The following is a 14910-nucleotide window of genomic DNA, read 5'->3' on the forward strand; positions in this document are numbered from 1 at the left end:
TATTTCAACAAATAATTTAACAAAAAAATTAAAAGGGTTTTTTTTAATTTGAATTTCAATTTGGTGTTGCAATACATTTTTCCTTGTGTATATATATAACGGTATCTCCATTGTTAAGTTGTTCCTCTATAATGCAATGTTTCCATTTAAGATTTTTCTTGTACTATTGTATCACAAGCATGTAATCATTGTGGTGTTAGGTTTAATGTGTTTTCGAATTCATTCTTGAATGACTATTATTTGTAGTTTTCCTGTCAGTGGTATTCAAAATACAGTCATGCTTCCTCCACAAATAAAAAACCTGATAAATACGATATATCGTTTGTCAATTGTGTTCTCCTATCTATTTATAGTGTAGTCCTGTAATGTTGTGTTGTCTTTGTAATGCAATATTTCACATGGCCATAAACGAGGAAGGTTTGGCATGCCATAAAACCAGGTTCAACCCACCATTTTTTTCCTGTAAAAATGTCCTGTACAAAGTCAGGAATATGGCCATTGTTATATTATAGTTCGTGTCTGTGTGTGTAACATTTAAACGTTGTGTTTCCCTTGTGTCATTTGTTTTCTCTAATTTTTTGAGTGTGAATTCACATTACTATAAGACGTGTCACGGTACTTATCTTCCCCAAATTCGTGTATTTGGTTTTGATGTTATATTTGTTATTCTCATAGGAATTGTCTAATGCTTAGTCCGTTTCTGTGCGTGTTACATTTTATTGTTGTGTCGTTGTTCTCCTCTTATATTAAATGCCTCAGTTTTAGTTTGTTACCCCGTGGATTTATGAGTTTTGAACAGCGGCATACTACTGTTGCCTTTAGTTCTGAATCAATCAACATAAAATTTTCGGTGTTTATTCTTATTCATTTTGTTTTAAAGTTCAACTGGTGTGATTCACAACAGAACGCAAAAATATGGGCATTTTCTTTCTTTCTTTTTTCCAATAAAATCTTATTTATTTATAAAAAGAGAAGGAAACAGGTATCAAGGGCCTAAGTAGTACTCATAATAAAAAGAACGAAAATATCATTACATACTTTTAAAACTGAATTTACTAGCAACTACATACACAAATACATATCAAATTGAAAACAACTAACCTATCATAACCACAATACAAAAAGTAAAATCAAAGAATAGAAAAAAACTATAAAATTTGCTGACTTAGTAGAGGCATTTCTATGAGAGTGTTATCATGGTGAGACCAAATTGTATTATAGCTGTCGGGAACAAGAAGACAGAAATGTGGTAACGACGATGGAACATAGTCATGGTCATCTGTCACACATATGTTCTATAACGTTCATCTAATCATGGCCGAGTTCGTTTGTAAGCAGTCAAAGTTAAGTTAAGTTCAAATGAAGTGTTTGTAAACAATTATAGTCAACCATACGGTAACTACCGATTCGAAATAAAACGAATAATGTGTCAGTCCCAAATGAATACGTTACTTATGCTTAAATATTAAAATATGCTTAGTCTAATAATACACTTCATCTCTTCTTTTTTTACGACTTTTTCTCTGCCTTTTTGAACGGTTACATCTTAGTTCGTAACCTGCTATTTTCAAGTCGCATTCAGGAGTAGCTTCATCTGAAGAGAATATAATACGTTTTCGATTTCCACTTTGATTTGAATCTATAGAACATAAAATGTTGCATTTGTGTCGGCTAGTAGACAAGCTCATTTCGGTCTTATCCTCAATTTCCGACTCATCACAAGAATATGCATGAACACTAGCTTCTTTCATGTGAATATCACACGTATCTCTAGGTTGGTGATCGGAAGTATTGTTTCTAAAACCAATTGCCTGTTGCACTGGTACATTTACTGTAGAAAGATCATCATGGTCAAAAATTTCATTCTCTATAATTACAGTTTTATTAGGTGGAACTGATTTTTTACATTTTTTAGCTGTTTTATTTCTATAATTTGGTTTGCGTATGGAATAAAAGCATCTCGACAGGTCCGCTGCTATTATCAATGCTACTGGCACAATAAGAAGAACGGAAATTCCAGAGCCAACCGATTGTGCTGATCTTCTGAGATTCTCTGCCGATGTTCTCTTTCTGATAGCTTTCGATACATTTTTCTTTTTGACTGAGATCAGCGGTTTTATATTAGCTTCGAAATCTTCCAAGACCAACTTTCTTAATTCAGTATCTGAAATATCTTTGCCATCGAGAAAATGCCATTTGGTATTGACGGATCTTTTTGGACATCTACATAGCAACTGTTTGGGTCTCACTCCTATTAAAATTATAAAGTTTAAGTAAACAGTTGCATCATTTATTCCCTTTCATAAATGTGACCTACCGAATTAGACTATTTACTGGATTTGTAATAAAATGAGCAACACTACGGGTGCCACATTGGAGCAGGATCAGCGTACCCGTCCGGAGCACCTGAGACCACCCCTTGTTTCTGGTGGGGTTCTTGTTGCTAATTCCGAAGTTTTCTATGTTGTGTTATTACTATCGTTTGTTTTGTCTTTTTTTCATTTTTAGCCATGGCGTTGTCAGTTTATTTTCAATTTATGAGTTTGTCCCTCCCTCTGGTATCATTCTTCCCTTTTTTATAACATTTGTTGATTCGTTAACTCCTTGTAATAACCCTGGTTATGAATAGTTTTATTTACATTATCGTACTTTTTTTTTACATAAATTAGGCCGTTAGTTTTCTCGTTAGAATTGTTTTACATTTATCATTTCGGGGTCTTTTATAGCTTTTATAGGTCGTACAGTGACTATAGCTGTCAACTGCTATGCCATATAGTCTCTACCAAAGATTTGTCTAAATGGCATTTATACCACATCTCTTATAACAAAATAAAACTTTTAATTAAAAAAAATTGCACTGCCTTAATTATGTCTAGATGTATCAACATTACAAAACTGGTTCGTTTATTGTATAAACTCAAACTTACGAAGAAATTCAACAGGTTTCATATGTATTAATAATTTAGTCACCAAAGAGTAAAATTTAGTAAACAGAGCGAGCTGGAATTAATCAGAACATTTATTCTTTTAATAGAAACTCGTACAATGTCATTTGTCTTTTTAAAAAATGATAAATACTGTGGATTCATCATTATTCGTTTGATACCAATTTTTGTGAGTAACGTTGATACAGTTGACCAACGAAATCAAATGTTGAATGAATTGACAATGTTCATTAGTCTTCGTATGCACTGATTATCAAAATCACAAAATCAAATACCCACGATTATACAAGTTTTTCTTTATCCACGAAAATTGATAACTACGAAAACAAATTAATCTACAGAAGAAACTTTAAACCTTCTGACAATACTAACCCGCTGATGTCACACTGCTTTGTGTGTTTGAGACCGTACCAGGTGAACTATCAGTGGTATCGGTTGTACTTTGTATATTTGAGACTGTATCAATTGAACTATCAGTGGTGTCGGTTGTTCTTAGTGTGTTGTAGACCATACCAACTGAACTATCAGCGGTGTCGGTTGTACTTTGTGCATTAGAGACCGTATCAACTGAACTTTCAGTGATGTCAGTTGTACTTTGTATATTTGAGACCGTATCAACTGAACTATCAGTGGTGTCGGTTGTACTTTGTGTATTGGAGACTGTATCAACTGAACTATCAGTGATGTCGGTTGTTCTTAGTGTATTGGAGACTGTATCAACTGAACTATCAGTGGTGTCGGTTGTACTTTGTATATTGGAGACCGTTTCAACTGAACTATCAGTGGTGTCGGTTGTACTTTGTGTATTAGAGACCGTATCAACTGAACTATCAGTGATGTCAGTTGTACTTTGTATATTTGAGACCGTATCAACTGAACTATCAGTGGTGTCGGTTGTACTTTGTATATTGGAGACCGTTTCAACTGAACTATCAGTGGTGTCGGTTGTACTTTGTGTATTAGAGACCGTATCAACTGAACTATCAGTGATGTCAGTTGTACTTTGTATATTTGAGACCGTATCAACTGAACTATCAGTGGTGTCGGTTGTACTTTGTGTATTAGAGACCGTATCAACTGAACTATCAGTGATGTCAGTTGTACTTTGTATATTTGAGACCGTATCAACTGAACTATCAGTGGTGTCGGTTGTACTTTGTGTATTAGAGACCGTATCAACTGAACTATCAGTGATGTCAGTTGTACTTTGTATATTTGAGACCGTATCAACTGAACTATCAGTGGTGTCTGTTGTACTTTGTGTATTGGAGACCGTATCAACTGAACTATCAGAGGTGTCGGTTGTACTTTGTGTATTGAAGACTGTGTCGACTGAACTATCAGTGGTGTTGGTTGTACTTTGTGTATTGAAGACCGTATCAACTGAACTATTATTGATGTCAGTTGTACTTTGTGTATTTGAGACCGTATCAACTGAACTATCAGTGGTGTCAGTTGTACCTTGTGTATTTGATACTGGAGTTACTGAACTATCAGTGGTGTCAGTTGTACATTGTGTATTTGATACTGGAGTTACTGAACTATCAGTGGTGTCAGTAATACTTTGTGTATTGTAGAACATATCATCTGTACTATCAGTCGTGTCAGTTGTATTTTGTGTTTTTGAGACAGGAGTTACTGAACTATCAGTAGTGTCAGTTTTACTATGTGCATTTGAGACTGGAGTAACTGAACTATCTGTGGTTTCAGTTGTATTTTGTGTATTTGAGACTGGAGTAACTGAACTATCAGTGGTGTCAGTTATACTTTGTGTATTGTAGAACATATCAACTGAAGTATCAGTCGTGTCAGTTGAACTTTGTGTATTTGAGACTGGAATAACTGAACTATCAGTAGTGTCAGTTTTACTATGTGCATTTGAGACTGGAGTAACTGAACTATCAGTGGTGTCATTTATACTTTGTGTATTGTAGAACATATCAACTGAACTATCAGTGGTGTCAGTTGTACTTTGTGTATTTGAGACTGGAATAACTGAACTATCAGTGGTGTCGGTTGTACTTTGTGTATTGGAGACTGTATCAACTGAACTATCAGTGATGTCGGTTGTTCTTAGTGTATTGGAGACTGTATCAACTGAACTATCAGTGGTGTCGGTTGTACTTTGTATATTGGAGACCGTTTCAACTGAACTATCAGTGGTGTCGGTTGTACTTTGTGTATTAGAGACCGTATCAACTGAACTATCAGTGATGTCAGTTGTACTTTGTATATTTGAGACCGTATCAACTGAACTATCAGTGGTGTCGGTTGTACTTTGTGTATTAGAGACCGTATCAACTGAACTATCAGTGATGTCAGTTGTACTTTGTATATTTGAGACCGTATCAACTGAACTATCAGTGGTGTCTGTTGTACTTTGTGTATTGGAGACCGTATCAACTGAACTATCAGAGGTGTCGGTTGTACTTTGTGTATTGAAGACTGTGTCGACTGAACTATCAGTGGTGTAGGTTGTACTTTGTGTATTGAAGACCGTATCAACTGAACTATCATTGATGTCAGTTGTACTTTGTGTATTTGAGACCGTATCAACTGAACTATCAGTGGTGTCAGTTGTACCTTGTGTATTTGATACTGGAGTTACTGAACTATCAGTGGTGTCAGTTGTACCTTGTGTATTTGATACTGGAGTTACTGAACTATCAGTGGTGTCAGTTGTACCTTGTGTATTTGATACTGGAGTTACTGAACTATCAGTGGTGTCAGTAATACTTTGTGTATTGTAGAACATATCATCTGTACTATCAGTCGTGTCAGTTGTATTTTGTGTTTTTGAGACTGGAGTTACTGAACTATCAGTAGTGTCAGTTTTAATATGTGCATTTGAGACTGGAGTAACTGAACTATCAGTGGTTTCAGTTGTATTTTGTGTATTTGAGACTGGAGTAACTGAACTATCAGTGGTGTCAGTTATACTTTGTGTATTGTAGAACATATCAACTGAACTATCAGTCGTGTCAGTTGAACTTTGTGTATTTGAGACTGGAATAACTGAACTATCAGTAGTGTCAGTTTCACTATGTGCATTTGAGACTGGAGTAACTGAACTATCAGTGGTGTCATTTATACTTTGTGTATTGTAGAACATATCAACTGAACTATCAGTGGTGTCAGTTGTACTTTGTGTATTTGAGACTGGAATAACTGAACTATCAGTGGTGTCAGTTGTACTTTGTGTATATGATACTTTGGTAACTGAACTATCAGTGGTGTTGGTTGTACTTTGTGCATTGAAGACCGTATCAACTGAACTATCAGTGGCGTCGGTTGTACTTGGTGTATTTGAGACTGGAGTAACTGAACTATCAGTGGTGTTGGTTGTACTTTGTGTATTGAAGACCGTATCAACTGAACTATCAGTATAGTAAGTTGTACTTGGTGTATTTGCGACTAAAGTAAATGAATTATCAGTGGTGTCAGTTGTACTTTGTGTATTTAATACCGGAGTAACTGAACTATCAGTGGTGTCAGATATACTTTGTGTATTTTGGACTGGAGTAACTGAACTATCAGTGGTGTCGGTTGTACTTTGTGTATTGAAGACCGTATCAACTGAACTATCAATGGTGTCGATTGTACTTTGTGCATTGAAGACCGTATCAACTGAACTATCAGTGGCGTCGGTTGTACTTGGTGTATTTGAGACTGGAGTAACTGAACTATCAGTGGTGTTGGTTGTACTTTGTGTATTGAAGACCGTATCAACTGAACTATCAGTAGAGTAAGTTGTACTTGGTGTATTTGCGACTGGAGTAACTGAATTATCAGTGGTGTCAGTTGTACTTTGTGTATTTATTACCGGAGTAACTGAACTATCAGTGGTGTCAGATATACTTTGTGTATTTTGGACTGGAGTAACTGAACTATCAGTGGTGTCGGTTGTACTTTGTGTATTGGAGACTGTATCAACTGAACTATCAGTGGTGTTGGTTGTACTTTGTGTATTGAAGACCGTATCAACTGAACTATCATTGATGTCAGTTGTACTTTGTGTATTGAAGACCGTATCAACTGAACTATCATTGATGTCAGTTGTACTTTGTGTATTGAAGACCGTATCAACTGAACTATCAGTGGAGTAAGTTGTACTTGGTGTATTTGAGACTGGAGTTACTGAACTATCAGTGGCGTCGGTTGTACTTGGTGTATTTGAGACTGGAGTAACTGAACTATCAGTGGTGTTGGTTGTACTTTGTGTATTGAAGACCGTTTCAACTGAACTATTAGTGGAGTCGGTTGTACTTGGTGTATTTGAGACTGGAGTAACTGAACTATCAGTGGTGTTGGTTGTACTTTGTGTATTGAAGACCGTATCAACTGAACTATCAGTGGTGTCGGTTGTACTTGGTGTATTTGAGACTGGAGCAACTGAACTATCAGTGGTGTTGGTTGTACTTTGTGTATTGAAGACCGTATCAACTGAACTATCAGTGGAGTTGGTTGTACTTGGTGTTTTTGAGACTGGAGTAACTGAACTATCAGTGGTGTTGGTTGTACTTTGTGTATTGAAGACTGTATCAACTGAACTATCAGTAGAGTAAGTTGTACTTGGTGTATTTGAGACTGGAGTAACTGAACTATCAGTGGTGTCAGTTGTACTTTGTGTATTTAATACCGGAGTAACTGAACTATCAGTGGTGTCAGTTATACTTTGTGTATTTTGGACTGGAGTAACTGAACTATCAGTGTTGTCGGTTGTACTTTGTGTATTGGAGACTGTATCAACTGAACCATCAGTGGTGTTGGTTGTACTTGGTGTATTTGAGACTGGAGTTACTGAACTATCAGGGGTGTCAGTTGTACCTTGTGTATTTGATACTGGAGTTACTGAACTATCAATGGTGACTGTTTTACTCTGTGTATTTGAGACTGGAGTAACTAAACTATCAGTGGTGTCAGTTATACTTTGTGTATTGTAGAACATATCAACTGTACTATCAGTCGTGTCAGTTGTACTTTGTGTAGTTGAGACTGGAGTTACTGAACTATCAGTAGTGTCAGTTTTACTATGTGCATTTGAGACTGGAGTAACTGAACTATCAGTGGTGTCAGTTGTACTTTGTGTATTTGAGACTGGAGTAACTGAACTATCAGTGGTGTCAGTAATACTTTGTGTATTGTAGAACATATCAACTGAACTATCAGTCGTGTCAGTTGTACTTTGTGTATTTGAGACTGGAATAACTGAACTATCAGTAGTGTCAGTTTTACTATGTGCATTTGAGACTGGAGTAACTGAACTATCAGTGGTGTCAGTTGTACTTTGTGTATTTGATACTTTGGTAACTGAACTATCAGTGGTGTTGGTTGTACTTTGTGTCTTGAAGACCGTATCAACTGAACTATCAGTGGAGTCGGTTGTTCTTGGTGTATTTGAGACTGGAGTAACGGAACTATCAGTGGTGTTGGTTGTACTTTGTGTATTGAAGACCGTATCAACTGAACTATCAATGGTATCGGTTGTACTTGGTGTATTTGAGACTGGAGTAACTGAACTATCAGTGGTGTTGGTTGAATTTTGTGTATTGAAGACCGTATCAACTGAACTATCAGTGGAGTCGGTTGTACTTTGTGTATTGGAGATCGTATCAACTGAACTATCAGTGGTGTCTGTTGTACTTTGTGTATTGGAGACCGTATCAACTGAACTATCAGTGGTGTCGGTTGTACTTCGTGTATTGGAGATCGTATCGATTGAACTATCAGTGGTGTTGGTTGTACTTTGTATATTGGAGACTGTATCAACTGAACTATCAATGGTGTCGATTGTACTTTGTGTATTGGAGACCGTTTCAACTGAACTATCAGTGGTGTCTGTTGTACTGCGTGTATTGGAGACTGTATCAACTGAACTATCAGTGGTGTCTGTTGTACTTTGTGTATTGGAGACCGTATCAACTGAACTATCAGTGGTGTCGGTTGTACTTCGTGTATTGGAGACCGTATCGATTGAACTATCAGTGGTGTTGGTTGTACTTTGTGTATTGGAGACTGTATCAACTGAACTATCAATGGTGTCGATTGTACTTTGTGTATTGGAGACCGTTTCAACTGAACTATCAGTGGTGTCTGTTGTACTGCGTGTATTGGAGACCGTATCAACTGAACTATCAGTGGTGTCGGTTGTACTTTGTGTATTGGAGACCGTATCAACTGAACTATCAGTTGTATCGGTTGTTCTTTGTGTATTGGAGACCGTTTCAACTGAACTATCAGTGGTGTCAGTTGTACTTTGTGTATTTGAGACTGTATCAACTGAACTATCAGTGGTGTCGGTTGTACTTTGTGTATTGTAGACCATATAAACTGAACTATCAGCGGTGTTGGTTGTACTTCGTGTATTAGAGACCGTATCAACTGAACTATCAGTGGTGTCAGTTGTACCTTGTGTATTTGATACCGGAGTTACTGAACTATCAGGGGTGTCTGTTTTACTCTGTGCATTTGAGACATGAGTAACTGAACTATCAGTGGTGTCAGTTATACTTTGTGTATTAAAGACCATATCAACTGAACTATCAGACGTGTCAGTTGTACTTTGTGTATTTGAGACTGGAGTAACTGAACTGTCAGTGGTGTCAGTTGTACTTTGTGTATTTGATACTTGGGTAACTGACCTATCAGTGGTGGTGGTTGAACTTTGTGTATTGAAAACCATATCAACTGAACTATCAGTGGTGTCGGTTGTACTTTGTGTATTTGAGACTGGAGTAACTGAACTATCAGTGGTGTTAGTTGTACTTTGTGTATTTGATACCGGAGTAACTGAACTATCAGGGATGTCAGTTGTTCTGTGTGTATTTGGGACTCGAGTAACTGAACTATCAGTGGTGTCAGTTGTACTTTGTGTATTTGATACCGTATCAACTGAACTATCAGTGGTGTCGGTTGTACTTTGTGTAATGGAGACCGTTTCAACTGAACTATCAGTGGCGTCTGTTTTACTCTGTGCATTTGAGACTGAAGTAACTGAACTATCAGTAGTGTCATTTTTACTTTGTGTATTTGATACGTGAGTATATGAACTATCGGTGGTGTCTGATTTACTCTGTACATTTGAGACTGGAGTATCTGAACTATCAGTAGTGTCCGTTATACTTTGTGTATTAGAGTCAACCGTATCAACTGAACTATCAGTGGTGTCGGTTATACTTTTTGTATTGGAGACCGTATCAACTGAACTTTTAGTGGTGTCGGATTTAATTTGTGTATCGGAGACCGGAGTAACTAAACTATCAGTGGTGTAGGTTTTACTTTGTGTATTTGAGACTATTTCAACTGAAGTATCAGTGCTTTCGGTCAGACTTTGTGTTTTTGAGACCGGAGGAACTGAACTACCAGTGTGGTCGGTTTTACTTTTTGTATTTATGTGTGTACTTCTTCCACTTTTTTTTACTGTACTTTGACTGTCTGAAAGTGTAGTTGCTGAAATTGGGTGGTCACTAGTCTCTATAACACTGAGTTTAAGTATGTTGCTTGCGTTTTCTCCAAACTTATTTCTCGCATAGCATCTATATTCCCCTTGGTCTGTAAGCTGCACGTTATTGATGATCAAGGATGGATTGGTTATCGTAGACCCTTCGTACTTATTGATTGTTGATGAGCTCGAGGTTAACGGATCTTTTATATCTCCTCCTGAATTGGGTACAAATATCCACTTAATTTCGTCAACTGGAGCACTTGGTGACTGAACTGCACAATAAAGATTTATTTGTTGTCCAACATTTGCTGTTTTGTGGGGATATGGAATGCTTACACTCGGAGGGCTTCCTAGAAAGATAAAAGCATGTGAAAAGCAAGTTCGACAATATTTTTGATGAGGAAAAAAGTCATTTAATTTGACCGTTAAAATGGAGATGTTTTATGATTACAAATGATATCAAAACCAAAGGACGAGGATGTACACAAGCCCTGTATATAGAAATGTCCAGCCTTTAACAATAAACTTAACACATACCGTATAGTAAGCTGGTAATTCACTAAATAATATTGTAGCTTGGTTTGCAATGTTTATAATCCGCCAACCATTCGTAAACCTAAAACATTTGTATAACTCAGAATAAAAACAAACTGTAAAATCATTCCGAAAAGGCTAGACTCAACGGACACTGAATAACCTTTCATAAAGTTTATTCAAAGGCAATATACTTGTGTCATAGAACAAATTTAGAATCGTTTAGAATTTTTTCTTCCATAATTTTTATGACGGTAGGAACCATGTTTACGTATTTCTTGACGCTTATGGCTGTTGAGGAATGGTTGTGATCCATACACAAGAAATTGTTACTGGACATTTTAATAATTTTTGAAGTTGACCCTGGTGTAAAAATGGCGGATTCAGCCATTTTATAAAGGGGAGTTCCAAACCAAGAATAAAGGGGGTTGCAACTACATGTCCCCATTGAAATGCATTGTTCGTCCAAAAAATTAGGGGTTCCGATCCCCGGACCCCCTGGATCCGCCAATGTGTGAAATCAAATCGGGGGAATTTTACTCACCAAAACAGGCTACTCAGTTAACACTCATGTCTTCTTTAAATGTCATCATTTGATATAAGCCAACGCATAAACAAACATTTCTTTATTCTACATTGGCTAAGGGTATAAGGGGAGGGTTAAGATCTTACAAATAAAATTGAGAATTGAAATGGGGAATATGTCAAAGCGACAACAACCATCAATAGAGCCGACAACAGCCGAAGACCACCAATTGGTATTCAATGTAGCGAGAAACTACCGCACCGGAGGCTTCCTTCAACTGGCCACTAAACAAATATGCATACTAGTTCAGTTACCCGAATTATACACAAGAGACTAAAATTAAAAATCCTACTAGACTAGCAAAGGCCAGAGGCTCCTGACTTGGGAAAGGCGCAAAATTTCTGCGGGGTTAACCATGGTTTTTTTTTTATATTTCAACAAACCCATATACCTCCAGCAATGTAGAAAAACAAACGCACAAAAACTTGTTTCATCCAGCCGCATTTTTGTCTTATTTTTTTTAATTTGAGTTCAATGATCATTGCACACACTGTACACATTTTTATTTAGGTGCCGGCTGGGGCAACTTCCGGTTGCGGAATTTTCTCGCTGTGTTGAAGACTCATTGAGGTCGTTCGGCTGTTGTCTGCTCTTTGTTCGGGTCGTTGTCCCTTGACATATTATCCATTTCCATTCTTAATTTTATTTAATGACCATCATGTATGCATTAATTGTTACTGTTGGTATGAAAACAGAATTCCGCTTCACTTTTTGAAACATGACTGAACGACAGATCCCAACTTCTGTTATTTCGTATTAAAGCCTATTTCTGACGTCAGACACTCAAATCAATCCATGTGTTCGTAGATAGTAGATGCTTTTGTGTCCTGTTAAATTGTTCCTTTTAAAATTGTTATACGATGATGACTGATGTACCCATATTTTGACTATTTTATTAATTGTGACTGTTTATTTAACGCATCATGTAAATGTAGCGGAATTTGATGAGACTGTTATTAAAGTGAGAGGGTTAGCTCTATAGAACCAGGTTTAATCCACCATTTTCTACATTTGAAAATGCCTGTACCAAGTCAGGAATATGACAGTTCTTGTCCATTCGTTTTTGATGCGTTTTGTTTTTTGATTTTGCCATGTGATTATGGACTTTCCAAATTGATTTTCCTCTGAGTTCAGTATTTTTGTGATTTTACTTTTTATTTCATACGTCTCGGGTTTGTTATCTTTCTATTTGTTTTGTGTGTAAGGCCTGAATGTTATATATCCGGGGCCAATTCATGCTAATAATAACCTCATTTAAATCTGTTTTCATACTTGACAGAATGTCAATATTTGTATCCGCTGCATTTGCATCAGTGAGTTTCTTGACCTGAAATCAACATCCAACCAATATTACGTAGTATGCCAACATTCACCATATGGACACGAAACTTTGACGGGACAATTGAATAAATACGAAGAAATGTGGGAATGTCGGTGTCGGGACATTTGAATAAATACGAGCAAATTGGTTTTCAAGAAGAGTAAAGCCTGTTGCAAGGGCTTCATTTATTATATCAAAGTGCTCAAAAGAGGGACGAAAGATACCAGATGCAGAGGGACAGTCAAACTCATAATTCGAAAATAAACTGACAACGTCATGGCTAAAAACGAAAAAGACAAACAGACAGACAATAGTACACATGACACAACATAGAAAACTAAAGAATAAACAACACGAACCCCACCAAAAACTAGGAGTGATCTCAGGTGCTCCGGAAGGGTAGACAGATCCTGCTCCACATGTTGAACCTGTCGTGTTGCTAATGTTAAAACAAAGCTGGTGAATAGTCTAACTCGGTAGGTCACATTTATGAAAGGGGAGGGGATTGTAGTTACAAAGAAAGGAATATATCCGATGTCATCTGTGAATCCGTTATTACATAACGGTCAACCAACTCGTGATGGCGTCTGTAAAATTTACGAAGGGATGATTTCGATTTCACCATTTGGAACTCTTGGTTTAATAGCTTTCTTGTGAGCAGCTACCCTCTGTCAAGAAAATCATGATTGGAAATACAATCACGGGATATCGTATCAAATTGGTTTTCAATGATTTACTGGTTGAAAAATATTTTGTTTAGCACAAAAAAATTGTAAAGCTTGAATCAATATTGTAAAATGTTGTACACAAATAAAGTCATACTTGGAAAAGGATTATGGAAATTTAACAACTCACTTTTACATGATATTGAATACTCCAAAATTATAAAAGACACTATACTTAAAGTAAAAGACCAATATGGGTCATTAGTATATAATAGAGAAACATTAGAACAAATTAATGATTTACACATCCACTTTACAATAAACTTTTTTTTAGAAATATTTCTTACAGAAATCAGAGGAAAAACTATTTACTATGCATCTTATAAAAAGAAGGAAAGAGATAAAGAGGAAAAAATATTATCAGCAAAAATTCAGAAATTAGAGGAAAGCATCTTTACAGAGGAAATATTAAATGAAATTGAACACCATAAATCTGATCTCAGAATAATAAGGAAAGAAAAAATAAGGGGATACTATATCAGGTCAAAAATGCAATGGATTGAAGAAGGGGAAAAGCCATCTAGTTTTTTTTTTAATATGGAAACTAAACATTTTATAAATAAAACCATCCCCAAACTAGTTAACGAAAAAGGGGAGACAATTTGTAAACAAGATAAAATATTAGAAGAGGCAAAAAATTACTATAAAAACCTGTATACTAAAACAGAAAGCTTGGGTAAAGTAAATCTTAATAGTGAAATACCTGATTCTGATATTAAAAAATTAAATGATACTTTAAAAGAATCTTTAGAGGGGGAGATAACTTATAATGAATTGACAACAGCTATGCGTAGAATGAAAAATGTCCAGGGTCAGATGGCTTTACAAACGAATTCTTTAAATTCTTTTGGACAGATGTAGGAAAGTTTGTTTTCAGATCTATAATTTATGGTTACAATAGGGGGGAATTATCAATAACTCAAAAACAGGGTATTATTACTTGCTTACCAAAAGGTGATAAACCTAGACAGTTTATGAAAAATTGGCGACCAATAAGTCTTTTGAATACAACATATAAACTAGCATCAAGTTGTATAGCAGAGCGTATAAAATCTGTTCTACCCATAATTATTAGCAATGATCAGACAGGTTTTATTCCTTTTGATTCGGTATCACTGAAATTCATAAATGAAGTATTAGACTTTTTCAATTTTGGACCCTCTATAAATCTTTGGATAAAGACTTTTTACACAAATATAAGCTCATCAGTAATCCAAAACTGTTTTTTATCAGATTTCTTTCAGATCCAAAGAGGCTGTAGACAAGGGGATCCTTAATCACCTTATTTTTTTCTTTTATGTGCTGAAATTCTAGGAATTTTAATCAGAAAGAACAAAGAAATTAAAGGAATTAAA

The 14910-nt window shown here is 36.1% G+C and overlaps 1 protein-coding gene across 1 annotated transcript; it reads right to left on the minus strand.

The window, feature by feature from the left end:
- Positions 1-1481: 1481 nt before the first annotated feature.
- On the minus strand, positions 1482-14621 carry LOC134711138 (mucin-2-like). Its single transcript, XM_063571581.1, has 3 exons — positions 14504-14621; positions 3318-10739; positions 1482-2251 (listed from the first exon to the last, which is right to left on the minus strand). Exons 1-3 carry the CDS (start codon positions 14619-14621, stop codon positions 1482-1484), a joined length of 8310 nt encoding a protein of 2769 aa, XP_063427651.1.
- Between the last annotated feature and the right edge of the window lie 289 nt (positions 14622-14910).

This window comes from Mytilus trossulus, chromosome 3 (genome assembly GCF_036588685.1).
Source record: "Mytilus trossulus isolate FHL-02 chromosome 3, PNRI_Mtr1.1.1.hap1, whole genome shotgun sequence".
Classification (NCBI taxonomy): domain Eukaryota; kingdom Metazoa; phylum Mollusca; class Bivalvia; order Mytilida; family Mytilidae; genus Mytilus; species Mytilus trossulus.